The following is a 19,697-nucleotide window of genomic DNA, read 5'->3' on the forward strand; positions in this document are numbered from 1 at the left end:
TTTACTCATTAGTCTTTTGATTTTAAAAAAACTATAGTCTCCATGATAGTTTAAACTTTTTTAATTGTTAAAGATTAAGTCATGCTTATTTTAGAAAGTCTAATTTTAAGAACTATAAAGTACTTACAAATAAAGTATTAAATTTATTTTAAAATATCACATATATACATATATGTTATATATGTAAATATATACATTATCTGTATATATATATGCAGATGTAAACAAATATGAGAAAATTGTATGTTGATTTGCTATTGATATTTCAGAACTAGAAATATCAAAGAGCAATATTAGAAATGGATTTCATTACTAATACAATATTCATTTCTGCATACCTATCTATAATTTTTCTTAAAAGTCTAATTTGAGAGAAGGACCTCATTTGAGGTTCTGCTGTATGGATTTGCATTATATATATGCCATAAATAGTTATCAATTATTTAATTTTTTCATTCCAAAAAATGTATCCAACAGTTTATTGAAAAGGTCAGAAGAATTCATGAATTTGACTGAATATTTGAAAGGAAAAGAAGGTAATTAACAGCAACCTGTCCTTCCAATGTCACATAACTCCTTTTTATCTTTTGTGTTGTAACACACAGGACTCTCACCATGAACCTCTCCTCCATCTAGACATTAATGTTTATGAAGGTCAGAATGAAAATATTATATGTCATCTAGCTCTACCTGCTAGGTCTTTGCTCTCATTTTATAAATGGCAGGAATTAATTGATTACAAATGTCAGCACCACATAATTACAATGGAAAATTATAATTCCACCTTGAATCTCTTCGTGCTTTTTAAATGACTACTATCAGCAAAGCACCAAAGTTAATTTCATATTACTTTTTAGTTTGAATTTGGAGCACATACATTCACCAATGCAGATTAATATTTTGGCCAGTTTATGCATTTGTACATACTCTTGTACTAGCGGAAGAGATTTCATTAAATTACAAAAAAACACCCACATGCCTAATTTTTTAGTATGTCACTTTTTGCGTATCATATTCAACATTTATCACATACTTGAATACTAAAGACCTTAGAAGATAACATCTTGGATGTTAATTTACTTGATTTTTATTTTATTCTTCTAGGTATCCAAAATCCAGATTTGTCAATCAGTACCTATTTATAGAGCACCTATTCTGACAAGAAGATATACTAATAAGCCATTAAAAGATGCCTCCTCAACATCTTATTCTATAGTGTCCATCACTACGCTAGTATTTTCTAAGTAATTTAGGATTAAGTGACCAGCTATGTGCAAGATCTTTCAGCTTCCTCCTCTAACTTCAAAATATTCTTTCAGGCACCATTTTCCATCTCCTGTGCTCTCAGAAAAGAACAGAATGTATCCAAAGCTACTTAGTAGTCCTCAACTTCCTGTTCTAGCTTATTCTTACTTTTTATAAACCTTGCTTCATCCATCATTTTTTCCTGTCCCCTCTACTTGCTCTCTTTAAAAGATGCATATTTTTATCATCGTGAGGCAATCTTCCACCTCATTATATTGCCTCTAGGGAGCTCCTGTACCAGTCAATCAACATTCTTCATTTGACAATTTTACTCTCAACTGTATTCCATTGAAATTGGGCTCTTAAGGGTGAATAACAAATGATCTCCCAAATTGTAAACCCAAAAGCCTTTCTCAAGCTTCTTACTAAACTTTCCAAGGTTCCCATGCTTTCATTTAACACTTTTCTTCCCTAGACATTTCTAACATCCTATTTTTCTCATAAATATTAAATCAATCCATCTGTATTATTTTTGGAAGGCACTCACTCTTTTCTTTCTACACTTTCTAATTCATCAATCTCACCTTATTAGACACTGGCCTTATTTTAGGCGGAGTTAATGAGAGTTTTAAAAAGGAAGCCAGCGGAAAAGGTGAAAGAGTTTGTAAAGACTTCTTGCCCTAAATTTTGGATTAAAAAGTAGTCTAGGGAATGTTATCTTCAAAACCTTACGTTATGAAGTGAGAAAGAAATTTATATGGTAGATAAGAATTCCCCCCAAACAGAACCTTGAGTGCATTTGTTGACGTCGTACATGCAGAAACTGCGAACTGGAAATCCGTGATGACTATGACAACCATTCTGATGACTTTCCACGCTTCTCACCTATTCCTCTGTCTGTCCTTATTGCTCGGTTCTTCCTATGGACACACTATAAGCATCTTCATTAACGTGGGCCTTCTCTTCTCCATTGGCTACTGTCCCATCCTTAATGGACTTGCATGCTTCCTTCATCATCTCTATGGAAATGACTGTCAATTCTTAATAAATCTCTCCTGCAAGTCCCAGATCCTCCTTTTCAATTGCCTGCATGTCACAGCTATTTGTCCAAAAATACCTCAGATTCATCATTTCCAAAACCATTTCCATTATTCCACCTATCTCGACCCCAGTCTGATTTTTTTCTTGATGTAACTTTTCTTGGTTTTACTGCCTTGTTCCCAGTCATTTGGATTTAGGAAATCTTAAAATGATTTTTGACATTTTCTTCTCCTCATCTATTTCAACTAATCAGTTGATGATTTCTTTAGTTTCTACCTTCATGACTTATCTTGCATTGAATGTATTCCTTTCACCCAGCCAAAGCTTCACTCGAAGTTTTCCTTTCATACTGCAAATGCATCTTAACTGAGCATGTAGTTTTCAGTGTCATGTCTCTTTGACCTGTGCTGCACAGATGTTCTGAACTAATACTCCTAAAACTTAGTTACAATTATAGAACTCTCGTGTTCAACATCCTGCATCAACTTCCCACTGTAAGTTGCCGTACGAGGCCCTCACTATATCGCCCCATCTTTTTCCACCAATATTTTCCTACATATGCCATACTCTGCCCAAACCTAAGTACTTATTCATTCTTCCAATTTTATATGCACATTCCTTCTTTTATGCCTTTGCTGATTCTATAAATCCCTGATGTTCTGCCTTTTCATCTTTCTTTAGTAAAGTTACTGATTCAAGGACTCTGCTTAAATCAGTCTTTTCACCTCTCTCTATGAAGCCCCACAGGACTTTATTTGCACCTCATAGGAAGTACCTATTATTCGGCCTTGTATTATTATTGTCTATATAATTTTCTCCTGCCCACCCCCCTTTCTAGATTGTAAATTCACTGAGAAAAAAACAATGCACAGTGTGGTGCTCTTCATCAAATAAGAACTTAATAAACATTTGTTAAATTGGGTTAGCCAAGCAAACCTTCGCCAAAAATGAAGGGAATTCATTAAAATAATTCCTAACAGACATGTTTTTCTCCCTCAGTATTTCCTGTACAGATCAGGAGAAGAGATGGAGAACAATGAAAAGCCAAACCATTCCATCTGCTTGTCTCATATGAGCATGCACGTAATGGGTAAATTAGCCCATGGGAATTAGCGAAGTATGTTTAAGCCACCAAGGAAAACATTACTATGTTACCACAGCTTTTCATCACATACTGGAGAGGTTCAAAATAGTTAAAGGGGTTTAAGAAGAGCTTGCTTTATCCCCAGAGTATGAATTATAAATAGAGGAATACTGGGTCAATGCTAGTAATGTGTTCTACCAGCAGAAAACTTCTAATTAAAATAACTTACCTTATAACTGAGATAACCAAGTAGTATTGTTTCAAAGAGACTTATCAATGCCACTGAAACCTAAAATATAAATTATACCTTAATGAGAAAATCCAACAAAATCAAAATATATATTCTGATTACAATACTTTTAACTTTATAAATATGTGCATATATGTGTGTATATGCATATATATTTATATATATATATCATATATGATATGTGTGTATATATATATATATATATATGTATATATATATGATATAGGAGGTGCTATGTGGCACTTTAATTTCTATATACAGGTGGTAGGCAGCAGGCTGTCCCAGGCACTACAGCTTAGTTTTTATAATTTCTAATACTCCTCAATAAATCTTTTTAAGTTTATTATCACAAATGTAAATGTGGGATTGGAACAGTCAGATGGCTGGAATCTTCACCATATGTAAAGAATAGGTTTTGTTTGTGTGTGTATTCTTAATACACACAATCACACACAACTGTCCCATCACAAATAATGCTCTCCCCCAGCCACACCACCACCATCTCAGTACACCCACCAAAAATGGCAGTTCCCTTCAGAAAATAAAAGAATACAAGCTTGGAGTTAAAGGATACTTTCCATCCTATCATCCACTTCAAACAAAATGAAACATCCTCAAACACTAAACAAAATAGTCCATGTCAGCACTTCAAGATACTTTCAGATTTTATTTGAATGGACTTCGCAGCCAATTCCCCTTCTGCCGCTGGACATGGGCATCCTGCAGCCCCCTAGACAAGCTTCCACTTTTCTCTCTATTCTCTACTCTTTATACAGTTTCCTCTGCTCAGCTACCAAAGAGCTATGATTGCAACAGAAAAAGTAACCAGTAAAGACATCCAAATGATTTTGTGTTAAAGACCCTAAGCACTTCAGGAGACAGGAATATAATCAAAATAAGCAAGCATCAACATGAAATAACTGAGGTAACAAATATATTTGTTCATAGATTTGTGAGAGTACAGTCAATCTGCATGAGAAAGGCAGATACCATAGAGTTTTAGATTCTGACTCCTGTTGGAATGAAAACTTTGATTTAGGTAAAATATAAGGAGAATTTTAAAACATATGAATGCATGACAATCTAAGTAAAATAAGTCCAGAAGTACATACAGTAGACAGATAGTAAAATAGAAATTTTTCACTTTTTCAATTTTCTCCACAAATTCTCTAAATCATAATCTCTTACTTTTTCTAGAGGTACACATTGTTAGATGATCTTGAGACCACTTTTAGCATGAATTGCCCAAAATCCTATGTGAAAATGAGTGTTTTTATTATTTTAGAATATCACTATCAGATAAAAAGCAATTTGAACAGATCAAAATATATTTCAAGGTCATATATAACTATTCATAAAAATATTAACTTACTTTACAAGTGTGTACGGCACTGAAATGAAAGTCAGTAAAAAAAAAAACATAAAACACAACTTGACTTCAATAAAATACAAAATATGCAGACATAGTAAAGACTTGATTCATAGTTATAATCACAATGCATATATAATTAAAATAATTCATTGTCACATATAAAATGTACAGACCTCACAATCAACCTGACTTTAAAAGACAACCCAAACATTTGATTTTAAAGTATTTTAAAGGTTGTTTATACACAGTGAGACTTGAGTCCTTCCATTTCTTCCAGACTCAACTGTTTTTAATCTTAGAGACTCTCCTCTTTGAATGATTTTTGCTTTTGAAAAACAATAGAAACTAAAAAGTATCTGCAGGAAAGAGACACGAGTAGAGGAGATGGGAAGTTGTAAAAAGTTTACCTGGCATGAAATTCAACAAAAAAAGGAACAAAGATAGATCCAGAGGACTCCAGGGAACACTCCAACAATGTAGTTCAGACACACTGTGCTCCACAGGTTCCCTTACTCCTTCTTCAAGACTCCTTTTATGCCAGGGCACACTTTTTGTTTTATTTACAAAATTATCTGCTTAGGGACCAAGCTCTTCCTATTGGTAATACGAACTGTTTGTTCATTTGTTTATTCATTTAACAATTATTTATTGAGATTCTACCATGTTCCCAACATTGAGCACAAAACGTAAAAAATGCAAACATGGTTACGGGCTTTTGATTAATTTTTCAAAGATGATATAACCTAAGACTTTAGGAATGCCTAAAGTAGTTTGGGGAACTTGTCGTGCCTTCAAACAAGGTTGGGTTTACTTTAGTTTCCTTCAGATCCTCAAAAGCTTTCTGAAGTCTAAACCTGATCATGAGGAAATTCTCAAAAGGTAGAATGGACGGCTCACGTAGACATGAAGAAAGGAATAGAAATTTTAAGATGTGCATCAAGATTAATTAAACAATAAACGAAAACTCATTTTTAATGTCAAAACTTTTCTCCCCAGTAGTATTGCTCAGTAAAATATAAATAAATCCAGAAATATAGGAATACAACAAAATTGTACATAACCTGTAAGCCCCATAAAGGTAGACTTCTGTTCACCCAAAAGATATGAGACCTATGAAAAGAATAATAAGACATTAGTTTTTTTTTAATGAAAAAAGCATTCATTTTCACATTTTCACTAAAGTTGGAAATATTTAAATGTTGTTACCATAAAAAAACAATAAAATACCATAACTAAAATTAGAAAAAAAATCTTACATTGCTTCAATTTTCTTTTTGGTAATACTCGTCTCTGTTCCAGGAAAAAAAAAACCCTTTTTAATTTTGTTTTCGGTCTCATGTTAATCATGTAAGAAAAGACAATGGGCCCTTATTTAAGGAGTGAGGATGGCCAGGGTAGAAAAACTCAAACCACCTGCTAATCAACTCTCCATTGAAAAGCCACTTAAGGCTCTTCCATAAACTCTAGGACTTTGTTATTTTTAACACAATATATCGGCAACACACATTCAACAGTTGAAATAATCAGAAGAAAGTCAGTGACTCAGATTGCAGAGCACATTTATATTCAGATTTGAATCTTTATAAAATATTTAATATATCACCCAAAAACCTGTGACTGAGGTTAGCATAAAACATTATGCAGGGGCTTCCCTGGTGGCGCAGTGGTTGAGGGTCCACCTGACGATGCAGGGGACACGGGTTCCTGCCCCGGTCCGGGAAGATCCCACATGCCGCGGAGCGGCTGGGCCCGTGAGCCATGGCCGCTGAGCCTGCGCGTCCGGAGCCTGTGCTCCGCAACGAGAGAGGCCACAACAGTGAGAGGCCCGCGTACCGAAAAAAAAAAAAAAAAAAAAAAAAAAACCATTATGCAGGACAAGGAGTAATTGTCCTTAAATGTCTCTTAAAAATCCTATTATCTCTGACGTTAAAAATTGTTTATAGTCTGCAAAGAACACCATACATTCTAATGTCCTACTAGTTATAATTTCTCACTGTTTATACCTCACCCTTACCTACATCATTTGGTGTACAGTTGATTCAAATACTAGTCATTCACAGCAATACACTCTACTTAGGAAAAGATGAAAATAGCTGTATTACGCTGCCCAAAATATGCAAATAAAAAACATACAAAGCAGAACAAAGCCTACTCACTAGAGTTAGGAAGTATTCGAGGAATCCCATAAAAGACTGTGTATTTTTAAATCTTTGAATCATTTTCTTTTTCATAATATGTTAAACAAAAATAAAGGGCAAGAAACTCTTTAAAATTCTTGTTTTAAAGAGAATTGCAAACTTTAGAAAACTATTCAAAGAAATTACCAAGCATATTAGACTAAAGTACTCTTTGTGATTCTAGAATGTAACATCTACCTGGGTGATTAACATCTTCAGTTGCTCCAAAACAAACCCGTGACCCTTCTCACCAAAACAGGTCCTCTCAGGTTTTCGCATCTCAGTAAATGGAACCAAATTCCATTGTGTTTGGTTAGCCAAAGACTTAGGCATCTTCTTAGATGCTTTCCTCTCCTCTATTTGTAAATACTTAATACATGAGTCACCAAACCTTTTCAATTCTTCCCACCAAATATCTGTAGAATGTATCTACCTCTCTTCATCTCCACTACCACAGCCACCTTAACCTAAATTAATCATTTTTTTCAACTGGACTCTTGCAAAAGCCTGCAACTGGAACCCTAAACCTCCTTTTGCCTTCTACAGTTTTTCTCCAAATTACAACTACAGAGATTCTTTCTAAATGCACATCACCACATCACTCCACTGTGTATTTTTTTAAAGCATTTCCTTTTTTAAAAAAATAGTTATGTATTTGTTTTTGGCTGCTTTGGGTCTTAGTTGCAGCATGCGGGATTGAACCCACATCCCCTGCATTGGAAGGCAGATTCTTAACCACTGGACCACCAGGGAAGTCCCTCCACTGTGTACTGACACTTCACTTTTGTCAAGATAAGGACCAAAACCCTTGACCTGGCATTCTGAGACTTTGTCAACTGTGACATGGTCCTTCCTATCACAGCCCTTTTCACATGTTCTTCCCTTATCCGAGAGCTCTCAGCTCAACCCTCTCTCAGGGAAACCTTCCTGAAGGCTTCCCCTTGATCAATGTAGCCAATGAATCTCTATGTGTAGCCATGTCACTCACCATACCTCCCCTGCCACTCATCTAGGTTGTAACCTTGTATTTGTTTGTAAATGTATTTCTTGAATAGTTGGCGCCTCACTAAACTGCAAGTTCCACAGGATGAAGTAGTATGTCTATTTCACCCACCATTATGGTCTTAATGTCTTCCCAAGTACGTGCCTATAGTAGGCTAGGCATTCAATACAAACAAATGGATGGTGCCAGTAAAAGCAAATTGTGAGTGATGAACTCAGCAACACTGTCATTTCCAGAACACATCTCACATATGTTCTCAGTAACATTTGAGAAATCAGGCCAAAATACAGTATGCAGGAGCAAAGAGGGATAATACATATGTTTTTTTGCAGATAGAAATGGTATGCTACAAAAACTATGAAATAATTAAGGAGATAGCAATCTCTGTAAAATCATAAAATAAATTGCAAATAAGATGTTTGAGAACATTTTCAAAAAGAGATTGGTAATTAGCATAGATTTACTAAAAGCTAGTTATCAAACTAATGGCCTTTTCTTTGATCTGACATTGTTTTAATAGGTCTTGAAAGATCAGATACTTAAATTTAAATAAGACTTTGAAAAAAAGATTTTTTTGGACAAGACTGTGCCATGTGGAATAAGTTTCATGATCCTTAAAAAAAGTTTCTACAAGACTGTAATATGTAAAGTTTGATAAAAAGTAAGATCTCCAATGGAAAGTCATCTTTTACATCCATTTACCAGGGACTAAACTGAATAAATGCATAGAAGGAAAATGTACACATTCTAATAAAAAGCTAGTGCCCAAACTCTCCTGCATAAAATAAATTTATCAAGAAAAAAGAATGTGGGATCTGATCTGCACAGTCCTAGAGAACCATCAAAACAAACAAGAGTTGAAACTGAAACTAGCAGACAGACTAATTCCAAACGAGGCTTCAATCCCATTGACAAAAAAGCACTTGGAGGAAAGAAATCCTGTACAGAAATATTTATTGCAATATTATTTAGAGCAGGAAAGTAACTGGAGTCTACCCGACCAACAAAAAGAGAATAGTAGTAAGTAGGCTCCTCACCATTAACAACAGCAAAAATACCATCCCTGAGAAAAAACTCACTGATAAAAATGATGTAGATAATATTGTCATAATTGTATCCGTGTGAGTGTGTTACGTGTATACATGTATAGATAGAATTTACAAAAGATTGGTGGTCAAAATACTAAAAATACTTATTTCTAGGTATTGAGATTTTAGGTAACTTTTACTTCCTTTTCCTTGCCCTATGTATTTATATGGCAATAATCATGAACCATTTATAAAGTCATAAAAATAAATTTCACTTTTTAAAATTATAACAATAAAATAACAAAAGCAAACATAAAAATGAAATTTATATCACTCAGTTATTCTAAATTAAAGTAGGCCTATAAAAAAAAATAAAATAAAGTAGGCCTATAGATAAAATCATGTTGAAGCATCATTATGAAAACTGGAAGAACCATATCAAACAATGGAAATAATGAAGTTAAATATGGAAAATTAATAATATGCAGCCCCAGCCACTCTTCACAGCGCGCTTATTTATGGTGAATAAATACCTCTCCTAAAGGTAAGAAAAGAGCTGCTGAAAATGTCAGAACTGCTTTGGCCACAGAGGTGGAGGTCAGGCGGTGAATATGTTAACCGGAAGAATCAAGCACCTGGTAAACACGCCACATGGGGCAGAATTCATATGAAAGACTTGTGGGTCACAGCTCAAGGTGAACTCGGGTTGCCAGAGCTCCAAACACAGAAGGCAAGCTAGTATTGTATTAACGAAAGTGTAAGATCCAAAACCAGGGAGGAAAATTATGACACTCGCCTAACCGTAACACTAAGCAATGAGTACTACCTGTGGTTCTGGGTCCACGTTTTGAAAAACAGACAAAATTTAGCATGTGACCAGGATACTGAAGCATAGGAGAGTCTTGACAATATATTAGGAACATTTTCCAATAGCCAAATCCTTTCAAAACTCAGGTATACTTTACACTAACTGTCGGAGTGTGGACGAGAGAACTAAATGTTGAGCCTTTGAGAGAATGGAAGTTAAGAGCCTTTCCATCTGACACACACGGGCTGAGGCAGAAGTGGCTTTCCGTCTATCAACATTCGTTCTCCCCTTCCACGGTACAGAGCTGGGTGCAAAAAGCGACTCTTCACCAAAAGGCCACATTTCTCAGGCTTTGTGTCAAGGTATGACATGTGACCGATTCTCAAATGAGATCTGAGTATGAAATGCAAGTAAGAGTGACGCTCCTCATTTGTCGGCCAATAATTTTAACAACTGTATGTGCCTTCTCCAATGCTCTCTTCATCTTTCTGAAAGCTGACTGCGAAGGATTCTAGGGTCTTAGGACAGCACATAGCCACAGAATGAAAGTGGCTTGCATATATAATATTGAACTTACCATGTTATAGTGTGTGTGTGTGTGTGTGTGTGTGTGTGTGTGTGAGTGTGTGTGTCGCCATTGTCCACACCTGCAACATTTTCATATCAGTTTTGACTCCTGGGACTTAAAAATAAAGCAAAGCGGCACAAAATATCTTCAGCTTTATTATGTCAGAAGCTCTAATTAAATAAATCTCTTTGCTGAATTAGCCTGATTATTTTAAAATAGAGCCTGTGCTCATAAGGGCCACTGCTGTTTTTCATTAACCAATATTACATTGACAATGGGAACCAAACAGAACATTGTATTCAAAATAGAGCCCTGAGTTTTTTTGTTATATTTTTTCATTGCGGTAATCTGATTTTTCAAGTGTATATCCTCTGTAATTACAGTTGAATATTCTTACTAATATGGCATAGAAGTTAATTATGGGAAACTTTGTTCCTCTTAATGTTTTCAAATAATATTATCTCACTTTTTATCACCTGCCAATGCCCTTTTACTCTTGGAAGGAGTCTATCATGCCTCATTTTATGATTCCCAGGTCTCTCTAAAGTACATTTTATTTATAAATCACCAAGTTTTAAAAACAATGCTGGAGGGTTTCTGGAAGGGTTTGAAATGTGATCCATTTTTAATAACACATAGACAGAAAATGTAATAAGTGTAATACTAACTGACATCTCTAGGCAGTGATCTTCAATCATCTGGATTGTGCAACATTATCAGTAAAACCATTGAGCATAATTCCATTAATTCAGCAACATTCACTGACCCACCAAGTCCTATGCTAAGTATGAAAGCTACAAAGGCAAATACAACATGGCCCTTGACCTCGGTGAATGTATAGAGAGAAGAGAAGTAAACAGTGAAATCAAGGGCAACATGTTAACTGTGGTGACAGAAATATGTGGGGGACACTCGCAGAATCCCCAGAAACCACTCCTAACCCAGAGTGGCACTGGGTTATAGGGCATGATGTCAAGTGAGAGTGTCAGATTAAGTTTTATCCAATAAATTGTGGTCCTGAAGGTCCAAAGGTCCTGAGGTACGTTGAAAAAGAGTGAATGAGGAGGGACAGGAGTGGAAATCATGGGCCCAAGAACTGGGAGCAAATGTTCAAAGGCCCAGAGACAGTGGAGAGCAGAGTATAGGTAAGTAGCTTCAAGTAGGTCAGCATGGCCAGACTAAGAGGCTGGTGAGGTGAAGTAAACAAAGGATCTTCATTTACTCATGCTCACCCATTACTCAATCAATACTCACTTGTTTAATAACTACTAGTGCCATATGGTGCCAGGCTCTTTGGATTCAGACAACAATCTGTGCCCTTGTGAAATTTCTATTGCAATCTACATGGAACATACAGAAAACAAAATAAACAAGTAACAGACATACCCTATGTGAAAGAGATAAAGGCAATGGAGAAAAATGTAAAAAGAAAGGAAAAAAGAGTATTCAAGAGAGTCTTGTGAGGTGAATACAATTTTAAAAAGGATGTTTGGGTAAGGCTTCACTAAAAATTTGATTTTGAGTAAATATCTGAGGAAATGTGCCAGAGTTACCTGATGGAACTCCAGACAGAGGGAACAGCAGGTATCAAGGCCCTGAGCTGGCAGGGTGTCTGGTGTGACCCAGGACCAGAGAAGAGGCCAACGTGACTGGAGCAAAGTGGGTGGGTGGGGGGTTGAGTAACAAGGAGGGAGATGCAGGGAAAATGGGGGTTCTTATAGCCATGGCAGGTACTTTGGCATTCAGAGCACAGCTGTGCCAAGATCTGACTTATACTTTAAAGGAATACTGGCTGCTTCACTAAGAATAAACCAAAAGGGAGAAAAGGCAGAATTAGCAGGACTAATTAGGAAGGGTACTACAGTGATCCAGAGGAGAGAATATGGCTTGGCCAGGATGGTAGCATTGAGAAGTGATCATATGCTGAACTATCTTGAAGGTAGAAATGATGGAACTTTCTGCGCATTTTGCACATGCTGCAGAATGTGAGGAAAAAAGAGAAGTGAAGACTTACTGACTCCAAAACATTTGGCCTGAACAGCTGTTCGGATGAAGTTGCTATCAACCAAAATGTAGGAGGCTGTGGGTTGAGCAGGGTTTGGGGAAGGATGGGATTGCCATTCACTGAGATGTAGAAAAGCACAAAAGTCGACTGGAACATGGCAAGTTTGCAATGCCTATTTGACCTCCAAGTAGAGAAGGTGAACGTGTAGTTACAATTTGGGGAGTGGCAGGGAGGTGCTGGCTTCCTGCAGACAACAAGTTAATCAGGGATAAAAAAAATTACTGCTGAGGTTCTCAAAGTGGAGGTCAAATAGGAGAGAACTTCTGCTTCTTTATATGTAAGGTAGGAATAATAACATTAAGTGTGTATTGAAGGAAATAGCATATATAAAACAACTAGCCCAGAGCCAGAAAATATAAGAACTCTAAAATATAAAACCTTTTAAAGGGCTGAAAATTTCCTGAGGGTAGTTAAAGTTCCTTTTCGTACCTATGTCTTCATTTACGGCAATATGAATACATACTAAGTATTCAAAACAGATATAGTGAAATATCCATAATTATATTCATTGAATAAATTATATCATAAAGGATTATCATGTAAATTATTACACAATGAAATTTAACTTTTTAATCTTTATCTCCAAACCCTTTAACACATATGAAATCATTTTCACTATCTAAACAAGCTGAAGAGTAACCAATTCATTTAAATGCATATTATGACTTCATTTTCCACTTAACGTTGATCTTTTTTCTTCTTTACTTTTCTTAGGGCAAGCCTCCACATGAAAAAATAATTGTACAGAAGTTAGTCATCAAATTCGTTTTCTGCTTTGAAAATTATTTTCAATTTTGTAGGCTGGACAGAGACCCACAGTAGCTTTGACATAATAATTATTTAGGCCACTGCACACCCAGTCCCCCTCCCTACTGCTTCTAGCAAAAGACAGAAACTAAAAGGAAAACCCATAAATGAATAGAAATGCAATTTAATAAAAGCAACATGATAACGAAGGGAAAAGTAAGTTAAAATAAATCAATGTCATTTAACTCAAATTAGATAAAGAACTACACAAGCTAAATCTGCGACTTGAATCAGGCATCCCAATAAATGCTGATATGTTTCTATTCAAGAATAAATAACCAGTTTTGTTTTTGTTTTGTTTTGTTTTAAGATTCCACATGTGAGATCATACAGTATTTATCTTTTTCTGTCTGACTAATTTCACTTAGAATAATGCCCTCAAGGAACCTTAAAAAAAAGTAATGTCTAGACTATAACTGAAAATACTTACAAAACTGGTATACAGTAGAGTAAACCTTTTTGGAGTATATGTGAATCAAGAACAGAAAAGTATTTGGGTCTTTAAAGAGACTGATTCATTTCAAACAATTAAATAGAGTACTTTGACTAGCAATAAAAATTGTATGGGTAGGTGTCAAGTATTAGCATTAGACAAATAGATAAACGAAATAAGAGATGTTTTCAAAGAAACTACAAATACTACATTGATGTATTAACTGAAAACCAGATCAATTTAATTGTGACAAACACCTAAAATGTCCTTGAAGAAATAAATTCTATACAACATTCTTTAAAATTATACTACAATTCAGGAGGTGATTCAAAATGGCAGTGTAGAAAGATCCTGAACACATCTCCTCCCACGGACACACCAAATCTATTGCTACATATGGATCAATTCCCTCTGAAAAAGACCTGAAAACTAGCAGAAGTGTTCCTCCACAACAAGGGATAAAAGGGCCACAATGAGACACGTAGGAGAGGCAGAGATGCAGTCTCATCAAAAACCCCACCTCTGACGCAGTGACCCACGGATGGGAGGAATCTCACAATACAGCGCTTCTCCCTGAGAAACGGGGAGTCTGTGCCCCACACAGACACCCAACCCTTGGGACCTGGAGAAATGAGCCCAGAAAACCACCAGCTTTGAACACCAGTAGGACTTAGGTTCAGGAGACCCAAAAGGCTGTGGGGTACTAGAAGTCTGCTCTTAAAGGGCTCACATGCAGACGAACTCACCCTAAGACTCAGAGAAAAGGCAGCAGTTTAAAAAGCACCTAGACCACATATGTAGGAGATTCATTAGCCAATCTTAAAGCAACTGCCAAGGGCACAGGGCTCTCTTTGGACATCATCAGGAAACAGAGGCACTGGTGGGTGCCATTTTTGTGTTTCCTCTCCTTGCTAGCATCACCCACACTATCTTGTGGCCCCAATGAAGCCCGTGAGTGCAGAGCGTCAATACAGGTGATGCCCCTTGAGTACCTGGCCCTGGTGGCCAGGGAGGCCTGCATTTCTGGGCCTCAGGAGATTGAAATAATTAGGCATCACAGCTACCACCCCAAAGACATAGCAGACTGAAACACACCCCCAGTTTTCCACTAAAAAAGGCCCATTTTCTTGTCCTAGAGCCTCAGTGCAAGGAGTAGCTTCAGGCTTTCCACACATCTAGGGGTTACAGAGGAGCTCTCAGGGAACCTAGGCTAGGGGAATGCCATCTTTGCACCCTCCCAGGCCTTGCTACAGCTCACCAGTACCTCCCAGAAAAGAGCATATACACTCGTCTACAGCCCTGACTTCTGCAACTGTCACCTCCAAATTACCTGGTTTGGAGGTCAGTAAAGATAACAACAGTGGTCCCACCAGACTATATATATTTGCATATTTTAAAGCTGCTGCCTGAGAGTCTGGCTTCAAATCAGTCTGAAACTAGGGGCTGACTGAGATCCCTACCTTTGAACACTGATAGGGCTTAGCACAACCTCAAAATCTGGAACTTATCAAGAATAAACCACACTGCTTAAACAATCACAAAGATTTGAGAGACCACCAAGAGCTAGGGCAAGGTCAAACAATAATGTTCACTGCTTACACAATAGAACTCCTTCGAGACTGGGTGAGGTATCCTCTTTTGCCTAATACATAGAAACACAGAGAGGCAAGCAAAATGAGGAAACCAAGGAATATGTTTCAAAAGAAAGAGCAAGATTAAAAAAAAATCCTTAATGAAATGGAGATAAGTAATTTACCTGATATAGAGTTCAAAATAATAGTCATGAAAATGCTCACCAAACTTGAGAGAAGAACAGATGAATACAGTGAGGACTTCAACAAAGAGATAGAAAATATAAGAAAGTACCAAAACAAAAGTCACAGAGCTGAAGAATACAATAACTGAACTGAAAAAATGCAGTAAAGGGGTTCACTAGATCAAGCAGAAGAAAAAAAAACAAACAAACTCAAAGACAGGATAATGGAATTAATTCAGTAAGAGCAGCAAAAAGAAAAAAAATGACTAAGAGTGAAGCCAGCTTAAGGGATTTACAGTACACCATCAAACAGACTAATATACACATGATAGGGATGACAAAAAAGGAAGGGAGAGAGAAAAGGGGCAGAAAGTTTATGCCAAGAAATAATGGCTGAAGTTTTTCCTAACCTAGGGAAGGAAACAGACATCTAGGTCCAGGAAGACAAGAGAGTTACAAATAAGACAAACCCAGAGAGAGACACATTACAATAAAAATGTTAAAAGTTAAAGAGAGAATATTAAAAGTAGCAAGAGGAAAACAACTTTTTATGTACAAGGGAACCTCCATAAGACTACCAGCTTATTTTCAAGAGGAAGCTTTGCAGAGCAGAAGAGAGTGGCATGATAGATTCAAATTGCTGAAAAGAAAAATCTTCCAACCAAGAATACTCTGCTTGGCAAGGTTGTCATTCAGAATCCAAGGGGAGATAAAGAATTTTCCAGACAAGCAAAAACTAAAGGATTTTATCATCCCTAAACCACCCTTAAAAGAAAAATAAAGGGACTTCTTTAAGCTGAAAAGAAAAGGCACTAACAAGTAACAAGAAAACAAAAGAAAGTAAAAATTTCACTGGTAAAGGTAAATACACAATAAAACTAGTGGACTGACCATTTATTAAGCTATTATTAAGGTTAAAAGAAAAAAGTAGTAAAAGTAACTGTAACTACAATAATTAGTTATGACATACATAAATTTTTTTAAATGAAAATATGCTATCAAAAACATAAAACATGGATGGCAGTGATAAAAATGTAGAGTTTTTAGAATATGTTCAAACCTAACTTGCTCTCAATTTAAAAGAGACTGCTATACATATATGCTGTTATATGTGAACATCATGTTAATCACAAAGCAAAAACCTTCAGTAGGTATACAAAAACAATAAAGAAATCTAAACATAACAAAAAAGAAAGTCATCAAAGCACAAGGGAAAGGAGCAAGAGAAGAAGAAAGGAACAGAGACAAACTACAAAAATAGCCAGAAAATAAGTAATGAAATGGTAATAAGTACATACCTATCAATAATTACTTTAAATGTAAATAGAATAACTTCTCTAATCAAAATACATACAGTGGTTGAATGGATTAAAAAAAAACTCATCTATATGTTGCCTCAAGAGACTTACTTCAGATGTAAGGACACATACAGACAAAGTAAAGGAGTGGAAAAAGATATTCCATGAAAATTAAAATAAAAAGGAAGCTGGTGTAGCTATATTTATATCAAACAAAATAGACTTTAAAACAAAGACTGTAGTAAAAGACAAAGAAGGGTATTAGATAATGATAAAAAGGTCAATCCAGCAGGATGCTATAACATTTGTAAATATATATACACACAACTTAGGAGCATCTAAATATATAAAGCAAATATCAAGACACCTAAAGGGAGAAGTAGACTGCAACACCATACTTCCATCAATGGATTGACCATTCAGAGAGAAAATAAAGAAACATTAGTCTTAAATGACACATTAGATCAGATGTATTTAATACACACATACAGGACATTCCATCCAAATTCAGCAGAACATACATGTTCAAGTGCACATGAACATTCTCCAACATAGGACACATGTTAGATCACAAAACATATCAGAAGACTGAAACTATACCAAGTACCTTTTCTGACCACATGGTATGAAACTAAAAATCAATTTTAGGAAGAAAACTGGATAAATCACGAATACATCAAAATAAAAAAACGTGCTACCAAATAACAAATGGGTCAAAAAAGAAATCAAAGAGGAAATAAAAAATTATTGTGAGACGAAAATGTCAACACAGCATTCCAAAACCTATGGAACGCAGCAAAAGCTGTTCTAAGAGGGAAGTTCATACAGATACAGGGCTACCTCAAGGAACAAGAAAAAATCCAAATACACAATCTAACTTTATACCTAAAAGAACCAGAAAAAAAGAACAAATGAAGGGAAACAGTAAAAAAAAAAAAAAAAAAAGGGGGAAATGATAAAGATCAGAGTAGAAATAAATGAAATAAAGACTTAGAAAACATTAGGAAAGATGAATAAAACCAACAGCTGGTGCTTTGAAAAGATAAAAAAAAATGACAAACCTTTCACTAGACTTACCAAGAAAAAAAGGGAGCAGGCTCAAATAAATAAAACCTAAAATGAGAGAGGTATTACAAATGATACCACAGAAATACAAAAGATTGTAAGAGATTATTATGAACAATTATGTGCCAAACTGGACAACTTAGAAGAAATGAAAAAATTCATTGAAATATGCAAGCTTCTAAGACTGAATCCTATAGAAATAAAAAATCTGAATAGACTGACTACTAGTAAGGAGATCTAAATAGTAATTTAAAAATTCCTAACAAACAAAAGTCTACCACCAGCTGGCTATACTGATGAATTCTTCCAAATATTCAAAGAAGGTTTGAAACCTAGCTGCCTAAAATTCTTCCAAAAATTGAAGAGGAGGGAATGTTTCCAAACTCAATTTTAGAGGCCTGAAACCCTGATAATGAAACCAGACAAGAAAACCACACAAAAAGAAAATTACAGGTCAATAACCCTGATAAATATTGATGCAAAAACCCTCAACAAAATATTAGAAAACGAAATTCGACAATGCATTAAAAAGGATCACACATCATGATCAAGTGGGATTTATTCCAGAGATGCAGAGTGGATCAACATCTCATTAACATTAACCACATCAGGAGAGACCTTCAAGATGGCGGAGGAGTAAGATGTGGAGATCACCTTCCTCCCCACAAATACATCAGAAATATATATATCTACATGTGGAACAACTCTTACAGAATACCGATTGAACGCTGGCAGAAGACCTCAGACTTCCCAAAATGCAGGAAACTCCCCACGTACCTGGGTAGGGCATAAGAAAAAAGAAAAAACACAGACAAAAGAATAGGGACAGGACCTGCACTTCTGGTAGGGAGATGTGAAGGAAGAAGTTTCCACACACTAGGAAGCCCCTTCACTGGCGGAGATGAGGGGTGGCAGAGGGGAAGCTTCGGAGCCACGGAGGAGAGCACAGCTACAGGGGTGCAAAGGGCAAGGGGTAGAGATTTCCACACAGAGGATCTGTGCCGACCAGCACTCACCAGCCTGAGAGGCTTGTCTGCTCACCCACCGGGATGGGCAGGGGCTGGGAGCTGAGGCTCGGGCTTCGGAGGTCGGATCCCAGGGAGAGGACTGGGGTTGGCGGTGTGAACACAGCCTGAAGGGGGCTAGTGTGCCACAGCTAGCTGGGAGGGAGTCCGGGAAAAATTCTGAAACTGCCTAAGAGGCAAGAGACCATTGTTCCAGGTTGTGCGAGGAGAGGAGATTCAGAGCACTGCCTAAAGGAGTTCCAGAGACAGTCACAAGCTGCGGCTATCAGCTCAGACACCAGAGATGGGCATGAGATGCTAAGGCTGCTGCTGCAGCCACCAAAAAACCTGTGTGCAAGCACGGGTCACTATTCACACCTCCCCTCCCCGGAGCCTGTGCAGCCCACCACTGCCAGGATCCCGTGATCCAGGGACAAATTCTCCCGGAGAACACACGGTGTGCCTTTGGCTGTTGCAACGTCACGCCAGCCTCTGTCGCCACAGGCCTGCCCCGCATTCCGTACCCCTCCCTCCCCAAGCCTGAGTGAGCCAGAGCCCCCGAATCACCCGCTCCTTTAACCCCATCCTGTCTGAGCGAAGAAGAGACGCCCTCCGGCGACCTACATGCAGAGGCGGGGCCAAATCCAAAGCTGAACCCCACGAGCTGTGCGAACAAAGAAGAGAAAGGGAAAT

The 19,697-nt window shown here is 36.8% G+C and overlaps 1 protein-coding gene across 9 annotated transcripts in view; it reads right to left on the bottom strand.

Moving 5' to 3' along the window:
* Positions 1–19,697, bottom strand: part of KCNT2 (potassium sodium-activated channel subfamily T member 2) — a 413,914-nt gene that overhangs the window by 232,396 nt on the left and 161,821 nt on the right. For all 9 annotated transcript variants that reach the window (XR_007476555.1, XM_049708188.1, XM_033415453.2 and 6 more), the window contains exons 4-5: positions 6,054–6,102; positions 3,600–3,659 (exon numbers count right to left, since the gene is read on the bottom strand). Coding sequence is in view for 8 of the 9 variants with exons in the window: in XM_049708188.1 (XP_049564145.1) it covers positions 3,600–3,659; positions 6,054–6,102 (109 nt within the window). In the remaining variant the exon portion in view is untranslated. The remainder of the gene's footprint in view (positions 1–3,599; positions 3,660–6,053; positions 6,103–19,697) is intronic.

The sequence above is a fragment of the Orcinus orca genome, chromosome 1, assembly GCF_937001465.1.
Source record: "Orcinus orca chromosome 1, mOrcOrc1.1, whole genome shotgun sequence".
NCBI lineage: Eukaryota > Metazoa > Chordata > Mammalia > Artiodactyla > Delphinidae > Orcinus > Orcinus orca.